A 22,347-nucleotide genomic window follows, 5' to 3' on the forward strand; every position below is an offset into this window, starting at 1 on the left:
CATATGAGAAAAAGCCTGACGAGTGAAATAGGCTTTTCAGAAGGGCCAGTCAAATAGCATTGAGGTGACAGAAAGAATCAAGGGCTGGGACTTAATTTTATTTATATATTTATTATTCATTTATTATTATTAATAATAATACTAGTAGTAATACTATTAATCATCATAGATAGCATTTCCATAGCACTTCCTATGTTCTGGACTCTGTGCTAAGCACTTCACAAATATCTCATTGGACCCTCACAACAACTTTGGGAAGTTGGTACTATGATTATCCTCATTGTGCCAATGAGGAAACAGAGGCAGAGAACAAGTGACTCACCAAAGGTCACTCAGGTCTTCCTGACTCTAGGCCCAATGCTTTATTTAACCATGTGACCTAGCTACCTATAAATACTTACAGTAGTCAGATATATGGTGAGGTTTTGTTTTTAGTTAAGTATGGATCAGAAGCCTTTATTCTTCAAACCTGTCCATGTCTATGCTTTTATGGTTTGTCTTGGTTTTCCTTCATTTCTTAGTAGTTTCTTTTAAAACCTCTAAGTACATTTCAGCTGACCTTAGAAAAAGGGCTTTTTTCCCCTACACTTAGGTTAATACAGAAAATAGGGAAAAAAGCATACTCATACAGACTGGGTGTGATGGTGACAATATTTAAAACCCTTCCAGAGCCAACAAAGATCCTAGAATCACAAGCACCAGAGTGAGTTAGGACCAGCTATCTGTAACTATCACAACCTCTACTTGCCTGGCTGGTGCAGCATGCTACATACTGAGTTGAATATTAGACCTAACGTTTTTATGATTCAGAGTATCATTATGAACATCAATTATCGTCCCATGCTATAATATAATGATGTCCTTCTGGGTTACTTGAGTATAACCTTTGCTTACCTCTAAACTGAAAATACTCTAAATTACTGTGCTCTGAGTTTTCCATCAGCTTTTTACACTTTTAAAATGTTTTTTCTATCTCCTTTCTTGAAAATGCGTCGCCCCCCGCAATGACTAGGAAGCCACAGTTAGAGTCTCACCAAAATTGTGCTATTTCCCTGTCTCACAATATTACTCAGACTATCTCTGCAAAGATCCTGAATAATAAAAAGGGAGAAGGAAGAACAGAGAAGCACACACTCACAATCCACCTATGTGTATATATAAAGAGGAAATAGAAGAAAAGGAAGGAAGCAGAATAACAAAAATAAAAATGAGGCTACAGGAGAAAATAAACAACATTAAATTTCTGTATCAAATAGTATGTGAACTTCTAGCTTAAATAAGGAAAACGTAACAAAAATAGAAACGAAATTTGAAACAATGCATTTCACTTTGTACCCAGCAAATCAGCAAAAAAAGGACATGGAAATATTCGATGTTGAATAGGATGCAAAAAGACAGGAACCCTAATAAGCTGTTGGGGAAGCTCTGAATTAGTAGAGTCATTTTGGAAAGCAATGTGGAATGATGCTTTATTAAAAAAAATTGGCTAAAATATCGACACCCTATGAGCTGGAGGTCCCTTTGCTGGGCATACACCCATGGATCAGAGGCGGTCAAAGAGAAAAAACCCATATATTCCAAGATTCACTGAAGCATTTTTTGGGGGGAGCAAAGAACTGGAAACAAAGGAAGTACCTGCTGATCAGAGAATGGCTAACAAATTATTGTATGTGAACACAATAGACTATTACTATGCCAAAGTAAACAATGAGCACAGAGAAGTCAGAAAAACATGGGAAGATATATCTGTATATAAACTGATGCAGAGGTTAGAAGCAGGAAAACAATATACACAACAACAGCAACATAAGCAGAAAGGAAAAAAAACTGAACCCCATGGAAGTATTGAGGAAAAGAATCTCTTGCCACTATCTCTGTCCCCTTTTTCTGCAGATGGGAGGGCTATGAGTATGGAATAGTGCATTTACTGTCAAACATAGTTAATATATAGGTTGTTTTTGCTTCCTCTTTTCTTTTTACATTTTTATTACAAGGAAAAGTTCACTAGGTACAAAGAGGAGAGGTGTATTCAGAAATGAAGATGATGTTAGAACAAAAGACAGCAATAAAGCTTTAAAAATTAAATTACATTAAAAACAAACTAAGCAGTATAGAGTAAGCAGAACCTGGAAATCAATATACATAATGACTACAGCATTGTAAAGGAAAACAACTTTTAAACACTTTCAGAACTATAATAGTCAATGCCACGATCACAGAAGACAATGACGATGAATTGTGCTTCCCAATCTCTTGGCAGAGAAGTGAAAGAGAATAAGACATATATTTTCAGGTGAGGCCAACGGCTAGATCTGTTTAGCTTTGATTATATTCATTTGTTATAAGACAGGAATCGATGGGGGAAGACTTTTAGTAGGTCAAAGAGTAAGAATGATGACAAAATGAAGAAGAAATGAAAGAAATACTATTAGTGGAACATTTTAAAAATATAGAAAAAACAGCAGAAGGAAGCTCAGGAAGGGACAAAGAAACTAGGACAATGTTTGAACAGTTGTGTTAAATTTATGATATACTATTTTTTCCTTTTTTAAAATAAATTTAGATTTTCAGTTTTTTTTTAATTTTTCGTTTACAACATTCAGTTCCATAGGTTTTTGGGTTCCAAAATTTTTCTCTTCTCCCCTGCCCCCCAAGAGGGCATGGAATCCAATGTAGGTTATACATGTATGTATACATCACATTGAATTTATTTACATAATAGTCCAGTTGTGAAGAAGAATTATAACCAATGGAATGAATCATGAGAACACAGAAACGAAACCAAAAAGGAAGGAAAAAGAGCACACAGTTTGCCTCAATCTGCACTCAGACTCCACAATTCTTTTTCTGGATGTGCATAGCTTTTTCCATCATACGTTTTTTTCAGGCTGTCTTTGAACCTTGCATTGATGAAAGGGGTCAAGTCTATCAAAGTTAGTCATCAGAGATACTGTGGGTCTGTAATCATGTATATTGATCTCCTGGTTCTGTTCCCCTCACTCAGCATCAGTTCACATATGTCATTCCAGATTGTAATGAAGTCAATCTGCTCCTCATTTCTTATAGCACGATAGTATTTCATTACATTCATATACCACAATTTGTTTAGCCATTCCCCAATTGATGGGTATTCCCTTGATTTCCAATTCTTTGCCACCACAAAAAGAGCTTCTATAATATTTTTGTACATACAGGTCCCTTTCCCACTTGTCTGATGTCTTTGGGATATAGCCCTAGAAGTGGTATTGCTGGGTCAAAGGGTATGCACATTTTTATAGCCCTTTGGGAATAGTTCCAAATTGCTCTCCAGAATGGTTGGATCAGATCACAACTCCACCAACAATGTAGCAATGTTCCAATTTTCCCACATCCTCTCCAACATTTATCGTTTTCCTGTTTTGCCATGTTAGCCAGTCTGACAGGAGAGATGTGGTACCTAAGAGTTGTTTTGAGTTGCATTTCTCTAATCAACTGTGATTTAGAGCATTTTTTCATATGCCCATAGATATCTTTAATCAAAACTGCCTGTTTACATCCTTTGACCATTTCTCAATTGGGGAATGGCTTGTATTCCTATAAATTTGGTTCAGTTCCCTGTATATATGATATACTATTTTTAGAAAGCTGTATGTAACAGATTCATAGGTTTCATAGCAACCTTCTTTTTCTGTTCCTCTTTGTATATAAAAATAGGCAGCTAGGTGGAGTAGTGAATAGTGTGGAACTGGAATCAGTTTGCCTCAGTTTCCTCATCTGTAGGATGGGGAAAATAATAGCACCTACCTCCCAGGGTTGTTCTGAGAATCAAACGAGAGAATAATTATAAATCGCTTAGCACAGTCCCTTCAATGAACGCTGGCTGGCAAGTTACAAAAGTGCTCATGCTTATTGTCTGACATTTGTCTGTTCAGAATAATTAAAGGAATTGCTATTTAAAAAGGAAATGTACCTCCTTCCCCTCCATTGTAAAGGAGAAGACTACGGAAATGGAATACAGCACACGCTATCAGACACGGTCAGTGTTTTTGGTTTTGATGAACTGTTTTTGTTTTCCCTGCCCATTTTTTATGTCTGCTACAAGGCAAGGTTCACTGAGTAGGGGAAGGGGAGGGATGGATTCCAAATAAATGGAATGGAATAGCAAAAGGTATCAATAAAAATAAAATTTGTTTGTAAAAGCATAGGAGAAATATTGTAAAAAAAAAGTCTTTAATTTTTAAAGAAATCTCTTTGAGGTCACACTGTTTCAAAGTTTGTAAAAGGATAAAGAATCTTGGCTCCTTAAAACAAAGCAGAACAAAACTAGTTGTGTCACTTTTTTTATAGGGTCATGGAAGTGGTAATGAATAGCAGTCAACGACAAATGCTTTCTTGACCTTTAAAAGGCACTTTAGAGATGAGGAAAGAATCCAAGCTCCTCACCACACCATCCCTGCCAAGAAATAAGTGGCATTATTCGCCATCCCTGAGGAATGAAGTGTTCCACATAAGTGAATTTACTAGTTAACTGAATATGTAGTGTGTCTCGTAACAAAAGTGAACTTTCTAGACAACTGGACAGGCGAATCAGAAGAGTGTGTGTGTGATACACACACACAAACACACACACACACACATTCTCTATATACAAAATAGTGAAATCCTTACTAATGAAAACCCCTTATTGATCATCAACTGATCCTTATTTTGTAAAAAATTAGAAACAAAAAGAAAACTTAAGATAAATATTTCCTGTATACATCTTAACTGTATGCAGTTGTTTTCGTGTTCTCTGCCCCCATTAAACTATGAGTTCCTTGAGAGAATGGACATCTTTTGCCTTTCTTTGTATCCCCAGTGCTTAGTACAGTGTGAGGCACATAGTAGGCACTTATGTTTACTGACTCACTGTTCAGTGTTAAAGGATTTTGGTTTTTTAATGATTTAAAAAAATAAGATTGAGTACATTGGCAATTTACAATTTTATGTGAACCTGATTATTCACAGATAGAGCAGCTGTAAGAAATCTTGCTTTTGAATTCTTGACACATTTATCTTCATTACTTAAGTATTTTGTTGATATTATCTGTTTGGCATTACTCATTGTACAGGAGATGAACATCATAATACTTGATTTCATTTCTCATGTCCCAGAGAAGACATGATTCAGAAAGACGGCTTAACAAAAAGCAACGTTAACTTCTGCTGGTATATGCTACCCTTAGCCTGAATGAACCAACTGTAGCACAAAGCGAAAAGCCAGGACTTAGACAGGATGTGGGAAGTGGTTAGCTTGTTACTTCCTATGAAGCCAGAGCATTATAATGAGGCTTCATCATTTTGCCTGAAGGTATTACAAATGCTCCAAATGTGGTTTTGTTTATAGAAGTTTGCTGGCTTAAGGCTCTGTTACCACTAATGATATCTGACCCCCTAACTGCCTACATTCTGGCATTTCACTGCTATGGACAAGTAAGGGGAAAAATGTAAATAATTTAAATTTTTTTACCCATTAATATCCTTGGCAAATGTCTGAAAGGGGAAAAAGAGATTGAGATCCCTTATACTAAGAATGAAGAGAAAGGAAAGATGAAGGATGGAAGGAGGTACAGAGGGAAGGAGGGAAAGAGGGAAGGATGGAAGGAAAAGGAAAGAGAAGAAGGAAGGAAAGAGGAAAAAAGAAAGAAAGGAAGGAAGGAAGGAAAGAGGGAAGGAATATTTGGAGAATTTTATGTACCAGCATCTAAAGTTCACCAGTCTTTCTAACCAATATGATCAGAGGGTCTCCTAAGGACCTCTCCAGGAAGTGTTCATCCTGGGGAAAAAAAGACTTGATAAATAAGAACCAAACTCATGACCTACTGGGGCAGAAGGAATTTGATGGATTGCTTTGAGCAATAAATTTAAGAAGTAAGAATTGGTCAGAAAGAACCTGATGGGCTCCTTTACACAGAAAATGTAGAAGGTGGAAGTAGAATACAATATGTACCTTGAATGGTTAGACCTCGAGGTCTTATAATTCGACGAACGAGGTTCTTAAGGACATTGGTGATATTGCAGCCCAAATCACTCCAAGATTACATGGACTATCAGTAAAACTGAGATTTACTAAAGGAAGAGTCTGTCCTTTCTGAGCCGCTTACGGTTTAGGAAGAAAGTCTCAAGATTTGAATGAGAATATGATTCTCAATCATATGAGAAAGTGGTACAGGATAGTCCCTGGATATGGAAGAGTAGGAGAGCGGAGAGGGATACAGGACATATATACTCTTCACTTATCCTCAGATTGCTTTCTCACGGACAATCTCAAGCTGGGATCAGGACAATATCTAGCATTTCTATAACTGCTTTAAGGTTTACAAAGTGTTTTACATATATTCTCATTTGATCCTCACAGCAACCCTTAGGTGCCAACAACCGATAGTTATATTATTATCTATATTTTATAGACAAGGAAACTGAGGCAAACCGAGGTTAAGGGACTCCCTATAGTCACACAGTAAGTATAGGTATTAGAAAGACCTGGGTTTGAATTTTATCTCATGAAGACCCAAGTTCAAATCCACCCTCAGATACTTAATGGCTATGTGACCCTGGGCAAGTCATTTAACCTCTGTTTGCCTCAGCAGCAGAGTGGTTCATATATCACTGGATCACCTAGAAAACTATGTTAAGTATCCCCTGTTTATGAAAGATGCCATGTGTAAGATTAGAAACTACTCACACAGGTAGGCAGCTGAGTAACTAAGGAAGTCTGTTGGCCTACCCTCTCCCCACGTTGGATGTCACGCTCTAATCCAGGAATTGTTGCTTAGCACTGTCATTAGATTTATTCTAACACTACGCCTGGTGCATAGCAGTGGTTCATCCTTCATTTTTCGAAGAGGACAAATGACATCACAGGGTGACGTCTTGCCTTGCGTGTGAGTTAGATTTAAGTGAGGCACAGTAGGGGATGACCTTAGCGTCTTCAGTGTCTGACCAAGCTCCAAGTGCTCCACAGCACCTGCTTCAGCTGCCTTCATGGCCCATTGGAACAAACTGCTCTCATCTAGCTATTCTGCCAGAGGAAATCTTCACATGCTTGGGGTGGGCAATCCCCTAAGTCTCCACTGTTGGGTTTGAGGCTTGTTGGTTACTCTCAACCTGGTTCAAGCCGTCTGCCAAGAAGGGCTGCCAGGGAGTGGCCACTGTGCGTGCTACAGCTACTTGGAGCCACAGGTGAGAGTTGGGTGAAAGGTAGACACCAAAGGTGGATGAGCAGCCCTGAGAAGGACTCCACAAGCCTGCACACCAGAGGTGCTAGTCCTCCCTAAACATTGCACACACTCCTGGCACACAGTAGGCATTTAATAAATACCTGATGAGTGACTGATTCTTGTCACTAATTAGCATAAGCATAAACAACAGGATTTTTTTTTGATCCAAATACCTGTGGTTTTATTACTGTAAGGCAAGGGTTAGCAAACTATAGCCCCCTACCCCGCCCCCAGCCAAATCTGGTAGAGAGTTGTTTTTGTATGGCCTATAGCTATAGAGATAGGAATGATTTTTATAGAACCACAACAGGATTTGGTAGCAGTAGTTTGCATACCCCTGGCAGGGGATTCCTAGTAAGGAAACTTCCTTTAATAATGCAGATGAACAACTGCTTTACAAAACATACAGAGTGGAAGACAACTGCCTGGAGTACTAAGAGACTAAATAATTTGCCTCTGTTCATGCAGTCAGTGTTAGAAGCGACGCTCAGGTCTTCCTGACTGTGGAATGGGTCTCGATTCACAGTGACCTTGCTCCATCTCTGTTACTGTTGCTGTTCAGTCCTTTCAAACTGGAGTTTCCTTGGCAAAGATCCTGGAGTAGTTTGCCGATTCCTTTTCCAGCTCTTTTTACCAATGATGAGACTGAGAAAAACAGAGTTAGGTGACTTGCCTCACAAAGCTACTAAGTGTCCGAGGCCAGATTTGAACTCCGGATGACGAATCTTTCTGCCTCCAGGCCCAGCACTCTATCCATTATACCACCTAGATGCTGATGCATTTCTATAATCCATATAGAACTGACTGTTTTATTTTAAATTACTGATGGAGCTGCCACTTTGTAAAACGAGCGAATGTCTATACCTGGTGGAATGGGGCAACCTGAGTTAAGCTCTCACATGCTACACCATAAAGTTAGTAAAGGTTGTGTGCTTAGTGCATCCATTAATACAGATGACTACTGTTATGGAGAGAGCATTCCCACTTCTTTACAAAGTCCGTATCTTTATATCCAATGGAGGCGAGCCGAATATTTAGCTAAAATTTAATTCCAATAATTAATTATAACACTTACCCTAAATGAGAATTCAAGGTTTTCTCCTCCCCATACTTCCATTCCTGTATCATAGGATCCGAGATACTCAAAATATCTCTTATTCACAGCAAACAGTCCACCAGCCATGGTTGGGGACCTAGAAAATATGTCCATATTGATTCTAATACAGGCAGAAAAAAGCTATTGACAACTTTAAAAGGTCAATCATGGATACGTCTTCCATTCTGGTAATGTAACAGGCCTTCAAGCTCAGGTTTAGATTAGAAGCAAAAGGGAGATATTTCCATTTATTTGAGCTTCTCTTTGTCTCCGTGTATACAAGGGCTATCCCTCTCTCTAGAGCAGCCAAGTTTAACAGCTTCTGACTCTTCTTACAGCTATCCATTAGCCTCTATTATGACTAGGTTGATTTTTCCTGACCACATTTTAATCCAAATATAGGCTGTCCTGGATAATAGGCAAATTAGATCTCTCTGAAATGGAAAAAAAATTATGCATAGGTACTTAATCCTTCAGGGACTTATAATATTGTTAGCATGAGTACACCTTGTACTAGCACAGACTGCGACCCTTCTGTGACTCAGTAGGGAGTCTCTGAGAATCACTGTAGCTAAAAAAAAAATCTATCACCCTATGGCCAGCCTGGCAATGGGCTCCTCCAATCTTGGTTAGGCTAGTCTTCAGATTAACAGACATACAGTTTGCCACTGGGCCTGTACCTGAAGCCCTTTCAGATCAATATCACCTATTAACATCTGCACTCCACTGGTACAGCCAATGAGAAACCACAGCGAGGCCTTGCAGTAGTATTTGAGAAGCCTAGGACTTCAGTGGCACTATACATGGGAAACCAATGTCAATTACCAGCTACAATCAACTTATATACAAGTCAGATTTTGAAGGGAAATGGTGTTTATTGAGTCCAATTTGGGTTTTAGGTATAAATGAGCAATTATACCCCAAAAGTTTGATTAATGCACTGATGTCACTGGGAAGGGGCAGATTCTCCCGAGGTGCCTAGAGCCTGTCCTGTTTTGTGTGTCTATCAGTGACTTGAGCATATCAAATATGGAAACTTTATTAAGTCTGCAGTTGACCCAAAGCTGGAAGGGAGAGGTAACAGGACAAATAATAGAATCAAAAATCACAAAACGGGCCAGCATGATGTAAAACTGTCATGGCCATCAAATTTAAGAGAGAAAAATTTAGTCTTCTACTTAATTTTAAAAAAAAATTTGTACAAGGATAGGCTAAAAGAGATTTAGTTTGTCGTTTCATTAAAAAACCTGGGAGTTACCATTTAACAAAATCTTAATCTAAATGAGCAATGAACAGTGTGACACATAACTGCTTTTAAAAAATATGGCTAAGGTAATCTTGGGTTCTATTAATAGACTGTGGTGTTCAGACTAGTGGAAATACAACAGCCTACACTAGTAAGCCCCTATCTGAAATACTGGGTTTCAGTTGTGAGAGCCACATTTTAGAAGGATGTTAAGAAACCAGATTTCGTCCCCAAAAGGACAACCAGAATAGTAAAAGTTCTAGAAATCACATCAAAAGGAAAAGCTGAAGTAACTGGGGATCTTTAATAAGGAATCATGTGGGAAAAGGGCAGGAATAATCAATAATTTCAACTAGTTAAAGATTTGTTGATACCAGATTACCAAAAAGAACCAAATATTCTCTTGGCAGGGTTTGGGCTTGGTGAAGCCATCATGGCTCTTAAATGCCTGGAACTCTTGCCCTCTAGCCTTGCCTTGATTGATAGCTGCTTCAGTCACCCACTACTTGTCCATGCCTAAAAGACTAAGCTCCAGTGGACTTAACCTTTTCATCTCCAGAATTCCTGCCCTAAGACCCCCAGAGTCCTTCTAGCTTGTCTTACACCTACTACAACTAGGTCCACCTTCAACTAAGCTTTAAGTCACTCTCCAGCCATCTCTTCCTCGAACACTGAGCATGACCTCCCCATCCCCATCTACTTTCCAGTTCTAGAACCACAATCCAACCAACTGTCACTGCTACTATAAAGGGTATGCCAATCTATTCTCCTATGGCTTTCTATATCTTCCTTGTAACTTTCCAAATGTAAATATCCCTCTTTGGCCATCACTCCCCTATATGTTGGCCCCTCCCATTAGAATATAAGCTCATAGAGGGTAGGGACTACATATACTTTCAAAGTTCTATTCCCAGCACTTAGCACAGTGCTCGGCAAACAGTAACTGCTTAAAAAACGGATTTTCACTTTTCCAAGTCTTTTATTAGTACTCTGGGAGGGCGTTTGCCTGGAGATTTGAACTAATTTAAAGGTGCTCCATTTCTATTACAATTAGAGCATCTAACATTTATATAACACTTGAAAGTTTTCAAGTCCGTTTATATATATATTAGCTCATCTGACCTCACATCTGTGAGATAGGTGCTATTATTATGCCTATTTCACAAATAAGAGAAATCAAGTGATTTGCTTACAAGGGTCAGAAGAGGGACTTAAATCTAGGTCCCTCTAGACTCTAAATCTAACACTCTTTCCACAATACCAGGATCCCTGCAGGCTTTAACTCCCCACTTTATGATGCTTACTCTAACCTTTCCAGTGCGAAGAACACTTTCTTTTCCTGGGAAAAAAAAACCAAAACCTTACAGAGTCAACAAAAGTACTAATTAGGGGAGGTCACTTCCCAGAATGCTTACTCCATTATTAACTTGTCACCTTATGAACTGGAGTTTACATAATTTATCAACTTGCCAGAACAAAGACTTGCTGCCCCATCCCATGGGGTAGCCATCCAATGGGAATCTGAGTAGTCTAATGGAAACCCAAAGGAACACATAGTTTTCCTGACCATTATTAACTTCTCTTCTGTACCCGTCCATAAGCTTACCCAACAGAACAGGTTTAAAACAGGCTTAATTGTGATTTAACTGGAGTTTTGTAGGATTAGAGGATTATAGTCCGTAATTAGAAGGAACCTTGTTAGGTTTTATTCATCTTAGAAACTAGCCTCTGACTATTCAACACACACACACACACACACACACACACACACACACACACACACGTGCGCGTGCGCACACGCGTTTGGGAACAAGGTGAGCTAAACAACAGGTAGCTCAAGAGTTACCAACAATAATTTTTTCTTGAGGAGGTCAATGGGAAATGGAAGTGCAGAAAGAGCTGACAGCAAGATGGCAACCAACTGAAGATTTTCTCATGAAGTTTCCGGGCATCCAAGTATCCAAGTCCAGGAGTTTGATACTCCAGGTCAAGAAGAAAGACACAGGTCCATGATAAGAGCTCAGAGTTACAACTGATTTATAAAATAATAGGCATGAAAAATCACGTATAACAGAGATAAATGATTCCTGACCTGATGACATCAATCTTGGAACGCCTTCGTTTTTGCTCCTTCTCTGGCACTACATGCCAAGTGAACACCAGTCTCCAGTCAAAGCCTCCAATCTGTGGCTCTCCTGAATTTCCCAAATACTCAAATGTATTCCAGTCAATGACATCAATCACAGGACATACAACGGCAGATTCTTCTTCATGAATCCTGAAAATAGCAGTTAGATATTTGTCCCTTAGAAAATTTGAAAATTAAAGCTCTGTTTGCACTTCTATTTTGAAAGACAACTGTCCATAATTATCCATAATTGGGTTAGACTCGTCATGCTACCATGACCAAAAATGGAACTGGCCACCCTCCAAGGTAGTGAATTCCCCATTGCTGTCAGTATTAGTGTTGAAGTTTGTTGACAATGTTGGGGATATTAGATATAGGATTCCTGCATCGGGTAGATGTTTAGACCACATGAACACCAAAGTCCCCTTTGAGACTAAAATCCTATGAGAACATTGGTCCTTGCTGTAGAACATAAAAAGCTAAACATATTTATTCATAGTCAGTATTTAATTAAATAATACATGATTAGCCATGACAATAACATTATAAACAGAACCCCAAATAGTGATTTTTATCATTGCTTTTCCTGGCTACCACAGCCTATGCTTGGTCTTTAGCTATTCAATTAGTCATTCACCAAGCATTTATGAAACACCTGCTGTTTGCACCACAAACGTGTTAAAACTATGAAAGATACAAAAGAAGTAAAAGATATCCCTGCTTTTAAGCCACCTGTAGTTATATTGGGGAGCCAGTCCACACACAAAAGCAATCAAGAAAAATCAAGTCCCTCTATGTCCAAGTGTGAATTCAGGCTATAAAAATATAACTGTGATAAGACCATAGGGACCAAGTTTAAGCAGTCTGGGAACAGTTCATGGAGAAAGTAAGTCTTGAGTTGGGTCCTGAAGGAAGCACAGAATTCAATTTAACCAATATTTGAGCCCCTACTTTATACAAAGTACTGTGAAGGCTACAAAGAGGAGTGACACAGAGCCTCTGCCTTAAAAAGCTTAAAATCTAACAGGGGGGAGGGGATAAGACAAGTATGTAAATAATGCAACACAGGGCGTAGTGTGATAAGTGCCTTGGCAAAAGAACACCATGTTCTTGTGGTTTCAGAGGAGGAAAAACTGACATTTGGCTGGAAGATACAGAAGTTTCGTAAAAGTGGAACTTGAGATAAACCTTGAAAAACAAACAGGAGTTTGGCAGGCTAGGATAAGGCAGAAGGAAAGCATGAGTAAAATCTGGTCTAGATGGCGCAAGAAAATCCCCAATGGGGTCATGAAGAATTGGACACAACTGAAAACAACTGAACAACAACAATGAACACCTCTAATTAGGAGATGTGATATGGATGATGACTTGGCAAGGAAGACTGAGAAGGAGCTGTCAGAGAGGGTTAGTGCAAAACCAACAAAGAGCAGTGTCACAAAACCCCAGACTGGAGAAAGTATCCAGGAGGAGATAGGGATCAACAGTGTCAAAGATCACAGAGAGATCAAGAGGGTTGAGGACTGAGGGGAGGTCTTCGGTTTTGACAATTAAAAAAATCACTGGGAACTTTGGAGAAAGCAGCTTCATTTGAGCGATCAGGTCAGAAGCCAGATTTGTAAAGTGAGTATAATAGTGCCTTGCTTTGACTTTCCAGTATTTTTAGTCCACCTGTTTATTTTTATTGACTATACTCTCATCTGGTACAGTAACAAAATAAAAGCTTATTAACGATTTTTCAAGGAACCATAACTGAGAAATTCCTAGGAGGGTATCAGAATATTAAGGTCATTGGCTTCCCTGGATCCTGTTTAAAACCTGTTAAGCAGATTGTGTTTTATATTTCTGTTGTTGATGGACAATAAGTAAATATATGATTTAATACAAATAAAAGGTACAAACCCCCTTTTGTTTAGCTCCGGAATCTAATCAAGGTCTATTTCTGCTGATGATAGATGTATATGTTTCATGGCTGTCATCCAGGGCTTCATCACTTCAAGCTCAAATTGATGTAATAGTCTCTTAACTAGTCTCCTGGGCTCTGCTTCTTCTGCATAATGCTGCCCAAAAATATAACTTTCATTATGTCTCTACCCTGTTTAAGAATTGATAATGACTCTACTAACGCTTATGTACAGGCTCATCTCCAAACTCGTTCACTTGACATTCAAGGACCAGCTTTTTCCTCTGTTAAATAGGGTTAATAATATCTGCTTTACCTTCCACAAATGGTTGATGAGAAAATCAAATGTATATCAAAGCACTTTGGACAGAACTACAGAACTTTACAATTTACAAATATACGTCACTGTGCCTGACACTGTAATGTAAGGAAATATAAAGTATGACTCTTGTCTTCAATGAGTTTATGATATAATTGAAAAATAATATAGATATGCATATAGATACGAGCTGTTAAATAATAAAAGAGCCAAACAGCAATAATCACATCCTGCTTGTGGTCTAGAGCATTAAAACTGAAACTAGAAAATGGGGCACGGCTAAGTCACCCACCGATTCTGGTATTCAGAAGGTCCTTTCTACTTGGTTTTCTATTTTGCACTATATTTTAAATAACAATGGATTCTAAAGAATAAAAACTAGCAGAATATAATAAGACAAACTTGACACGTATAAGTGACATGGTGCAGCATAACGGCTAAGAGTGCTGGATGCAATTTCAGAAAGATTTGGGTTTAAATGCTACCTAAGTAATCGCTAGCTCTATGACCTTGGGCAAGTTACTTTACCTCTCTTAACCTCACTTTCCTCTTCTGTAAAATAGGGATAATAATAACCCCCACCATGAAGGGTAGTTGTGTGAATCATGTGAAGTATTTAAGGTGCATGACAAACTTTAAAGCATTAATTAGGTGTTCACTATGACTACCATAGCAGTTCTGATGATTCTGGTCAAACCTAATGGCTCAAATCTAGGCCACTGTGGTCTAGAGTTATTGCCACATTAAGCAGATGTTAGGGAAACCAGCTCAGTTCCAAAGATCCCCATAAGGGTTAGATGAATATTCTACTACAGGCTTCAAGTATACATAACAGTACAGAACTCCAAGGGCCCCTGCAAAAATTCCCATAGAGCCTTCTAAATTGACTTGTTCTCTACAGAGAAAGTCTGCCTCAAGGCTTCCCCTGAGCTTGATCTAGTATGGCCTGGTCCAGATCCAAATCCTGATTCATGAAGTTCCCTCAGAAACAGAATATCCTTAACCTGCTAGATACTCAGCTTCTAAACCATTAACACATTTGGTGGATTAATAGCAAATAGCTTTCCTTTGGATATTCCGTACTGAGTTAGATCCTAGAGTCAACAGTAGAGTGATCTGGTTCTGAGAACCTTCCAACCAGGGTCAAGGTTACTCTCAATCTTGTGGCACTGTCTGTCCAAAGTGGAGCTGTCCTTGGTATCTATTACTTCCCCAGTCCCCATCTATTATTTCCCCATTCTGTGGCAAAGAATATTTTACTCATATCATATCCCTGCATTTGTTGTTGCTACTGGTCATGTCTAATTCTTCGTGACCCCATTTGGAGTTTTCTTGGAAAAGTTAACTGGAATGGATGGCCATTTCCTTCTCTAGCTCATTTTACAATGAGGAAACTGAGGTAAACAGGGTTAAGTGACTTGTTTAGGGTCACACAGCTAGTATGTGTTTGAGGCTAGATTTGAACTCAGGTCTTCCTGACTCCAGGTCCAGTGCTCTATCTACTGTGCCACCTAGCTACTCATATCCCTACATAATAGGCCGCTATTTTCTTCCATTTGTGAAGCAGGAGACCAAGATACAGTATTAAATACCTGGTTAAGATTACACAGTAAGGTGAGGTCAATGTGGCCAGTGTGGCTGTCCTAGGACATAGACTAATATGACATTAAAAAGCACTGAGAATTATTGCTGGTAAGAAATGTAATCCCAGCAGAGGCAGAGCCAAGATGGTGAAGTAAAGGCAGGGACTTGCCAGAACTCTCCCCCAACCTCCTCCAAATACCTCTAAAATGACTCTAAACAAATTTTAGAGCAGCAGAACACAGAAAAAGACAGAGTGAAACTTTCCAGCCCAAGACAACTTGGAAGGTTGGCAGAAAAGGTCTGTGGGCACCAGGGTCAGCGAGTCTAGCACAGGAGACCGGGTCCCAGCAAACCAGTCGCCTCAGGGCAACTGAATTACTGACAGCAATGGCAGTTTCCAAACCCCTCAGCCCACAGATGCCAAAGCCAACTTGGGAGGTCAGCAGGAAGGGTCTGTCATACATGAGTGGGAGTAGAGTGCAGTCCAGCACAGGCCATGCCAGTACAGCCCCAGCCCCAGCAAACCAGGAGCAGGCCTTGAAAGTGACTGAATCAGTAGTGGCAGCAGCTGCTTCCAGAGCTCTGAGCCCACAGATGCTAAGGGGATCAAACAACTGGTCAGAAGGAGATTACAGGGGTCTTTTTGCTAGCATTGAGGCAGAACTCTGTTGCTTTGCCCATTCTTGGTTCTGGGTCACAGTCCTGGGGAGCAGTCCCAGGGTAAGGAGGAGGACTAGCATAGCAGACCTTGTGGCCACAATGGAGAGGGGACCTTCCTCACAGTTCCAGGGCAGAAAAGGGTGCTTATGGTCACTCACAGACCAGTGCACAGGCAAGGAGAGTAGTGAACACCTCTCCTTAGATCATACCACCTTGGAAGAACTGAAAACTTACAAGTCCCTAGAAGTATCTCTGAAAACAGTTGCACAAAACCCCTGAAGCTTGGAACAGTGCACTCTCCACCCTAGAAGCAAAGTTCTACTTTAACAAAGTGTTAAAAGCCAAGCAATAGGCCGGTGAAATGAGCAAACAACAGAAAAAACCTCTGACTATAGAAAGTTACTATGGTGACAAGGAAGCTCAAAACACACACTCAGAAGTAGACAACAAAGTCAAAGCTCCTACATCCAAAGCCTCCAAGAAAAGTATGAACTGGTCTCAGGACACAGAAGAGCTCAAAAAGGACTTTGAAAATTAAGTAAAAGAAATAGAGGAAAAATTGGGAAGAGAAATGAGAGTAATGTGAGAAAAAAAAAACCACGAGTAACAACCAGAAATACAGACCACCATAGTCTTTCCTTGTACCCCCTTCCAGGGGCACAGAACTGCAAGCCTTCTTTCTCTAGCACTGGCATTTCTCACAGTTAAAGATTTTTTATGTAAAGGAAACCAGAAAGAGAATTTGACACACCTCTCTCATTCCAAGATGCTACTACTTATTTTAATGTTTTCTCCTATGGGAAAAGTAGATCTTTTTTTTAACAGAACATAAATAAATTCTATTTTGTTTCTTCTGATGTAAGTTCGCATTTATATAGTTTTTTAAGAACAGGCTAAATTTCCCCAGAAACTGCAAAGCTCCTTTAAGAACTCCAAGCTTCCCAAGGACACAAAGGCCCCACGGTCTGACACGAACATCCTACCAGTGTTGCTGCATTGCAGTGAGAAATGGAATTCAATGATTTCCCAAGAATTAAACATAAATACCACCCAGAAAACAATGGATGGTGTGAGTAAACAGAACGTATAACTAATGTACCACTTCCAAGATGAATAGCAGTAAAAGATGTCATCAAGGAAACCTGGGACAGGGTAAGAAGAGGGAGACAATCGATCAGTAACTCAACAAGCATCTGGGAAGCACCTGCTATTTGGTAGAAGAACAAAGGGACTGCCATATGGCATGTGCAGGGGAGAAGTGGACACCATTAACCTTGCAGAAGAAAACAAGGAGGGCCTTCAGTACTCTGGGAGAGCCCTCTGTCATAACATACCAAAGTCCAACATAATGAGTAGGCATGGAATACCCAAAAGAATGAGATTACACACATATTTGTGTATTTCAGTGGTAAAGTCCTTTCCACTCATCTGATCCTCCTAGTAATCCTATGAGTTAACTGAACACCAGAAAATGCACATAAGGCAATCTAGGCAACTAATCAATCAAAAGTATTTTTAAGAGCTTAGTATGTGCCAGATAGCGTTTTAAGCCCTGGGGATAAAATAAAGGCAAAAAGAGTCCTGCTCTCAAGGAGTGCATATTCTAATAGGGAGGACAACATGTAAATAACTAGGAATAAACAGAATACATGGGAGGGGATCTCAGAGAAAGGGGTAGCTGGAGAAGTTTTGAATATTCTCCTTCTGAAGGTAGAATTTAATCAGAGACCTGAGGGAAGCCAAGGAATCCAGCAGGCACAGGAGATGAGGGGGAACATGTCAGGTACAAGGGCTAGCCAGGGAAAAGGCACCAAGTCAGGAGATAGAGACTTCCGTACAAAGAGTGACCTGTGGCAGTCACCAGACTTCTCAATTAACGAACGCCAAAGATAACAGAGAAGGTTAGTGGGAAAAATTGCAGGGACAGAGTGAAGGGAGTTCGTGGTAGGCCAATGCCCTGGGGGCAGCGGAGGTGGTGCAGCTGTGAGGGTGCTTCCAGAGGTACAGCTGCAGTTGCTTCTCGCCCCAGGCCCACCTGGTGGGAGGAATTAAGTGGCAGATCAGAGCAGGAGTGCAGAGCCTGCTTAGATCCGAGTCGTGGTCCAGGTTAGCAGTTCTTGGGGGAGGAGGAGTGCTGGTGTGGCCGAGCTTGCTGTGGAGAAGTAGCTCTGAAAATAGCAGTGCAGCCCCTCAAGCTTGGGACAAAGTACTCTCTACTCTACAAGCAGTCATACCCCAACAAAAAAACTCAAGGGTCAAGTAGTTGGCCGGGAACATGAACAGGCAGCAAAAATGCTCTCAGTTTCAGACTCAGACTATGGAATCTTTCTTTGGTGACAAAGAAGACCGAAACATACAGCCAGAAGAAGTCAACAAAGTCAAAGAGCCTACATCAAAAGCCTCCAAGAAAAACATTAACTGGTCTCAGGCCAAGGAAGAGCTCAAAAAGGAGTTGGAAATGCAACTAAGAGAAGTAGAGGAAAAACAGGGAAGAGAAATGAGAGTGATGCAAGAAAATCATGAAAAATAAGTCAATGACTTGCTAAAGGAGACCCAAAAATACTGAAGAAAATAACACCTCAAAAAATAGACTAACTCAAACAGCAAAAGAGCTCCAAAAAGCCAATGAGGAGAAGAATGCCTTGAAAGGAAGAATTACCCAAATGGAAAAGGAGGTCCAAAAGACCACTCAGGAAAATACTACCTTAAAAGTTAGATTGGAGCAAGTGGAAGCTAGTGACTTGATGAGAAATCAAGATATTGTAAAACAGAACCAAAGGAATGAAAAAATGGAAGACAATGTGAAATATCTCACTGGAAAAACCACTGACCTGGAAAATAGATCCAGGAGAGATCATTTAAAAAGTATTGGACTACCTTAAAGCCAAGTTCAAAAAAAGAGCCTAGATATCATCTTTCAAGAAATTATCAAGAAGAACTGCCCTGATATTCTAGAGCCAGAGGGTAAGATAGAAATTGAAAGAATCCACAGATCACCTCCTGAAAAAGATCCCAAAAAGAAAACTCCTGGGAATATTGTTGCCAAATTCCAGAGCTCCCAGATCAAGAAGGAAATACTGCAAGCAGCCAGAAAGAAACAATTTGAGTATTGTGGAAATACAATCAGGATAACACAAGATCTAGCAGCTTCTACATTAAAGGATTGAAGGGCTTGGAATATGATATTCCGGAGGTCACCTACCCAGCAAAACTGAGTATCATGCTCCAAGGCAAAATATGGATTTTCAACAAAATAGAGGACTTTCAAGCTTTCTCAGTGAAAAGACCAGAGCTGAATAGAAAATCTGACTTTCAAACACAAGAATCAAGAGAAGCATGAAAAGGTAAACAAAAAAGAGAAATCATAAGGGACTTACTAAAGTTGAACTGTTTTGTTTACATTCTTACATGGAAAGATGATGTACGTAATTCATGAGACCTCAGCATTAGGGTAGCTGAAGGGAATATACATATATACATAGACAGAGGGCACAGGGTGAGTTGAATATGAAGGGATGAAATCTTAAAAAAATCAAACTAAGGGATGAGAGAGGACTATATTGAGAGAGGGAGAAAGGGAGAGAGAGAATGGGGTAAATTATCTCACATAAAAGTGCAAGAAAAAGCAGTTCTGTAGGAAGGGAAGAGGGGGCAGGTGAGGGGGAATGAGTGAATCTTGCCCTCATCAGATTTGACCTGAGGAGGGAATAACATACACACTCAATTGGGTATCTTACCCCACAGGAAAGGAGGAGGAAGGAAATAAAAAAGGGGGGGACCATAGAAGGGAGGCTAGAGGGGGGAGGAAGTAATCAAAAGCAAACACTTTCCAAAGGGACAGGGTCAAGGGAGAAAATTGAATAAAGGGGGACTGGATAGGAGGAAGCAAAATGTAGTTAGTCTTTCACAACATGAGTATTGTGGAAGGGTTTTACATAATGATACATGTGTAACATATGTGGAAGTGCTTGCCTTCTTAGGGAGGGTGGGTGGGGAGGGAAGAGAGGAGAGAATTTGGAACTCAAAGTTTTAAAATCAGATGTTCAAAAAAAATGTTTTTGCATGCAACTGGGAAATAAGATATACAGGCAATGGGGAATAGAAATCCCTTTTGCCCTACAATAAAGTAAGGGAAAAGGGGATGTTGGGAGTGTCGTGACAGAAGGGAGGGCTGACTGGGGAACAGGGCAATCAGAATATATGTATGCCATCTTGGAGTGTGGGGGGAGGTTAGAAATGGGGAGAAAATTTGTAATTCAAAATCTTGTGGAAATCAATGCTGAAAACTATAAATATTAAATAAATAATAATAATTTAAAAAGAAACAATTTGACAGCTAAGTAGAAGATGGATTGGAGTGATAAGAGGAGAGGGCTGTGGGGGAGGGAGAGAGAGAGGAAGGAAAAGATGAAAGAGGAGAAGGAGGAGAAGAGGAGGAGGAGAATGAGAAGAAGGAGAAGGAAAAGGACGAGGAAGAGAAGGAGAAGGAGAATACGACGACTAACCAAGTAGAAGGCTATTGTAATAATCTTTTTTAATTATAATTTTTTTTATTTTTTGTTTTACAACACTCAGTTCCACAAGTTTTGGGGTTCCGAATTTTCTCTCCCTCCCTCTCCTCTCCCCTCCCACCAAGATATACCTTCACATTGAACTTATTTACACAATAGTCCTGTTGTAAAGAAGAATTATAACCAATGGAATGGAATGAATCATGAGAAAGAAGAAATGAAACCAAAAAAGAAGGAAAAAAAAGAGAGCAAATAGTGTGCCTCAATCTGCATTCAGATTCCATAATTCTTTCTCTGGATATACAGAGCTTTTACCATAGTGAGTCTTTTGGAGTTGTCTTTGAACCTTGCATTGATGAGAGAGGCCAAGTCTATCAAAGTTAGTCCTTACAGATACCGTGTGTCCATAATGATGTATAATGATCTCCTGGTTCTGCTCCCCTCACTCAGCATCAGTTCGTATTATTGTAATAGTCTTGACAAAAGAAGACTGAGGGCCTGAACCAGGCCTGTGGTAGAATTTGTAAATGTAAAAAAGGCAACAAATCACCTGATAGCAAGGAATTCCAAGGTTCTCAAACTACTCTCAAATGTGGATTTAAAAATCAATTAAGTCCTTGTTGGTAATGGTGAGTGAAACTGACAATATGAACACCTCGAATGAGCAATATTAAGGAAAGAAACAGATAATGATTTCTTAAAAATTATTCTTCCTTTACTCCATTTCAAATCATTTGCCTAAAATAGATTCTCCTACCTTTCCAGCAGTGGCTCCAACCAGCCATCATGACATTCACAGTGACAGTCAAGGAAGGTCAGAATTTCCCCAGTTGCTATAGAAGCTCCCAGAAGTCGAGCTCGAACTAGCCCTTCCCTTTTATTTGCTCGGATTAAACGCACTTTACGCAGGCCAGACAAATGGTTTTCCAAAGGCTCCTTTAAATGTTCTATAAGAACAACAATGACAAGGAGTTGAGCAAATTACTTAACTCTAATGTAAATGGCTTCACATTTTAGAAAGATGGAAAAGTTTTCTAAATAGTTTTATTTTTCTTAATTATTATTTATCACTTCCTTCCAACAGAAATTTGAGAAATAAACTGAAAAATAACCTCGGTAGGTATAATATTTCCATATACCCTGTTAAAATAAAATGCCTTAGGAAAACAAAAGCTCAGAGGATTACAGATTTAGGGCTGAAAGAGACCTTGGAGATCATTCAGTTTGGCCTTCATTTTATAGATGAGCATTCTCAGATCCAAAGAGTTTGGTGACTTACACAAGGTCACATGGGCTAAAATTGGCCAAGCTAGAATTTGAATCTAGATCCTTGGACTTCAAATCTGTGTTCCTTTCCACTGTATCACACTGTCCCCTCCAGACCCAGCTATTTCTTGTCCTTTGAATATAGCAAACCACATATACTATTCTCATCAGGTGTTTTCTGTGATTTGAATTGTCTACTTTCCTCCAATGTGGAATGATTAAGATGGGTGTTGGACTTGGATTCAGGAACACCAGGTTCAAATTTACCTGTGTGACCATAAGCAATCTCTTAACCTCTCTGAGACTCAAGCCACTCAGAGATTTATCTACTAAGTTACAAATCAATTGCAGTCTGAATTGGTGAAAGATAGTTATTTCTCGCCCAACAAAATCAGATTC

General features: G+C 39.6%; 1 protein-coding gene across 1 annotated transcript in view; it reads right to left on the minus strand.

The window, feature by feature from the left end:
• The window catches only part of GALNT12 (polypeptide N-acetylgalactosaminyltransferase 12), a 57,132-nt gene that overhangs the window by 11,576 nt on the left and 23,209 nt on the right, over positions 1-22,347 (minus strand). Inside the window, exons 3-5 of the mRNA XM_036739091.1 lie at positions 21,440-21,629; positions 11,673-11,858; positions 8,314-8,431 (exon numbers count right to left, since the gene is read on the minus strand). Of these exons, the coding sequence (XP_036594986.1) occupies positions 8,314-8,431; positions 11,673-11,858; positions 21,440-21,629 (494 nt within the window). The remainder of the gene's footprint in view (positions 1-8,313; positions 8,432-11,672; positions 11,859-21,439; positions 21,630-22,347) is intronic.

This window comes from Trichosurus vulpecula, chromosome 9 (assembly GCF_011100635.1).
Source record: "Trichosurus vulpecula isolate mTriVul1 chromosome 9, mTriVul1.pri, whole genome shotgun sequence".
NCBI classification, from domain to species: Eukaryota; Metazoa; Chordata; class Mammalia; order Diprotodontia; family Phalangeridae; genus Trichosurus; species Trichosurus vulpecula.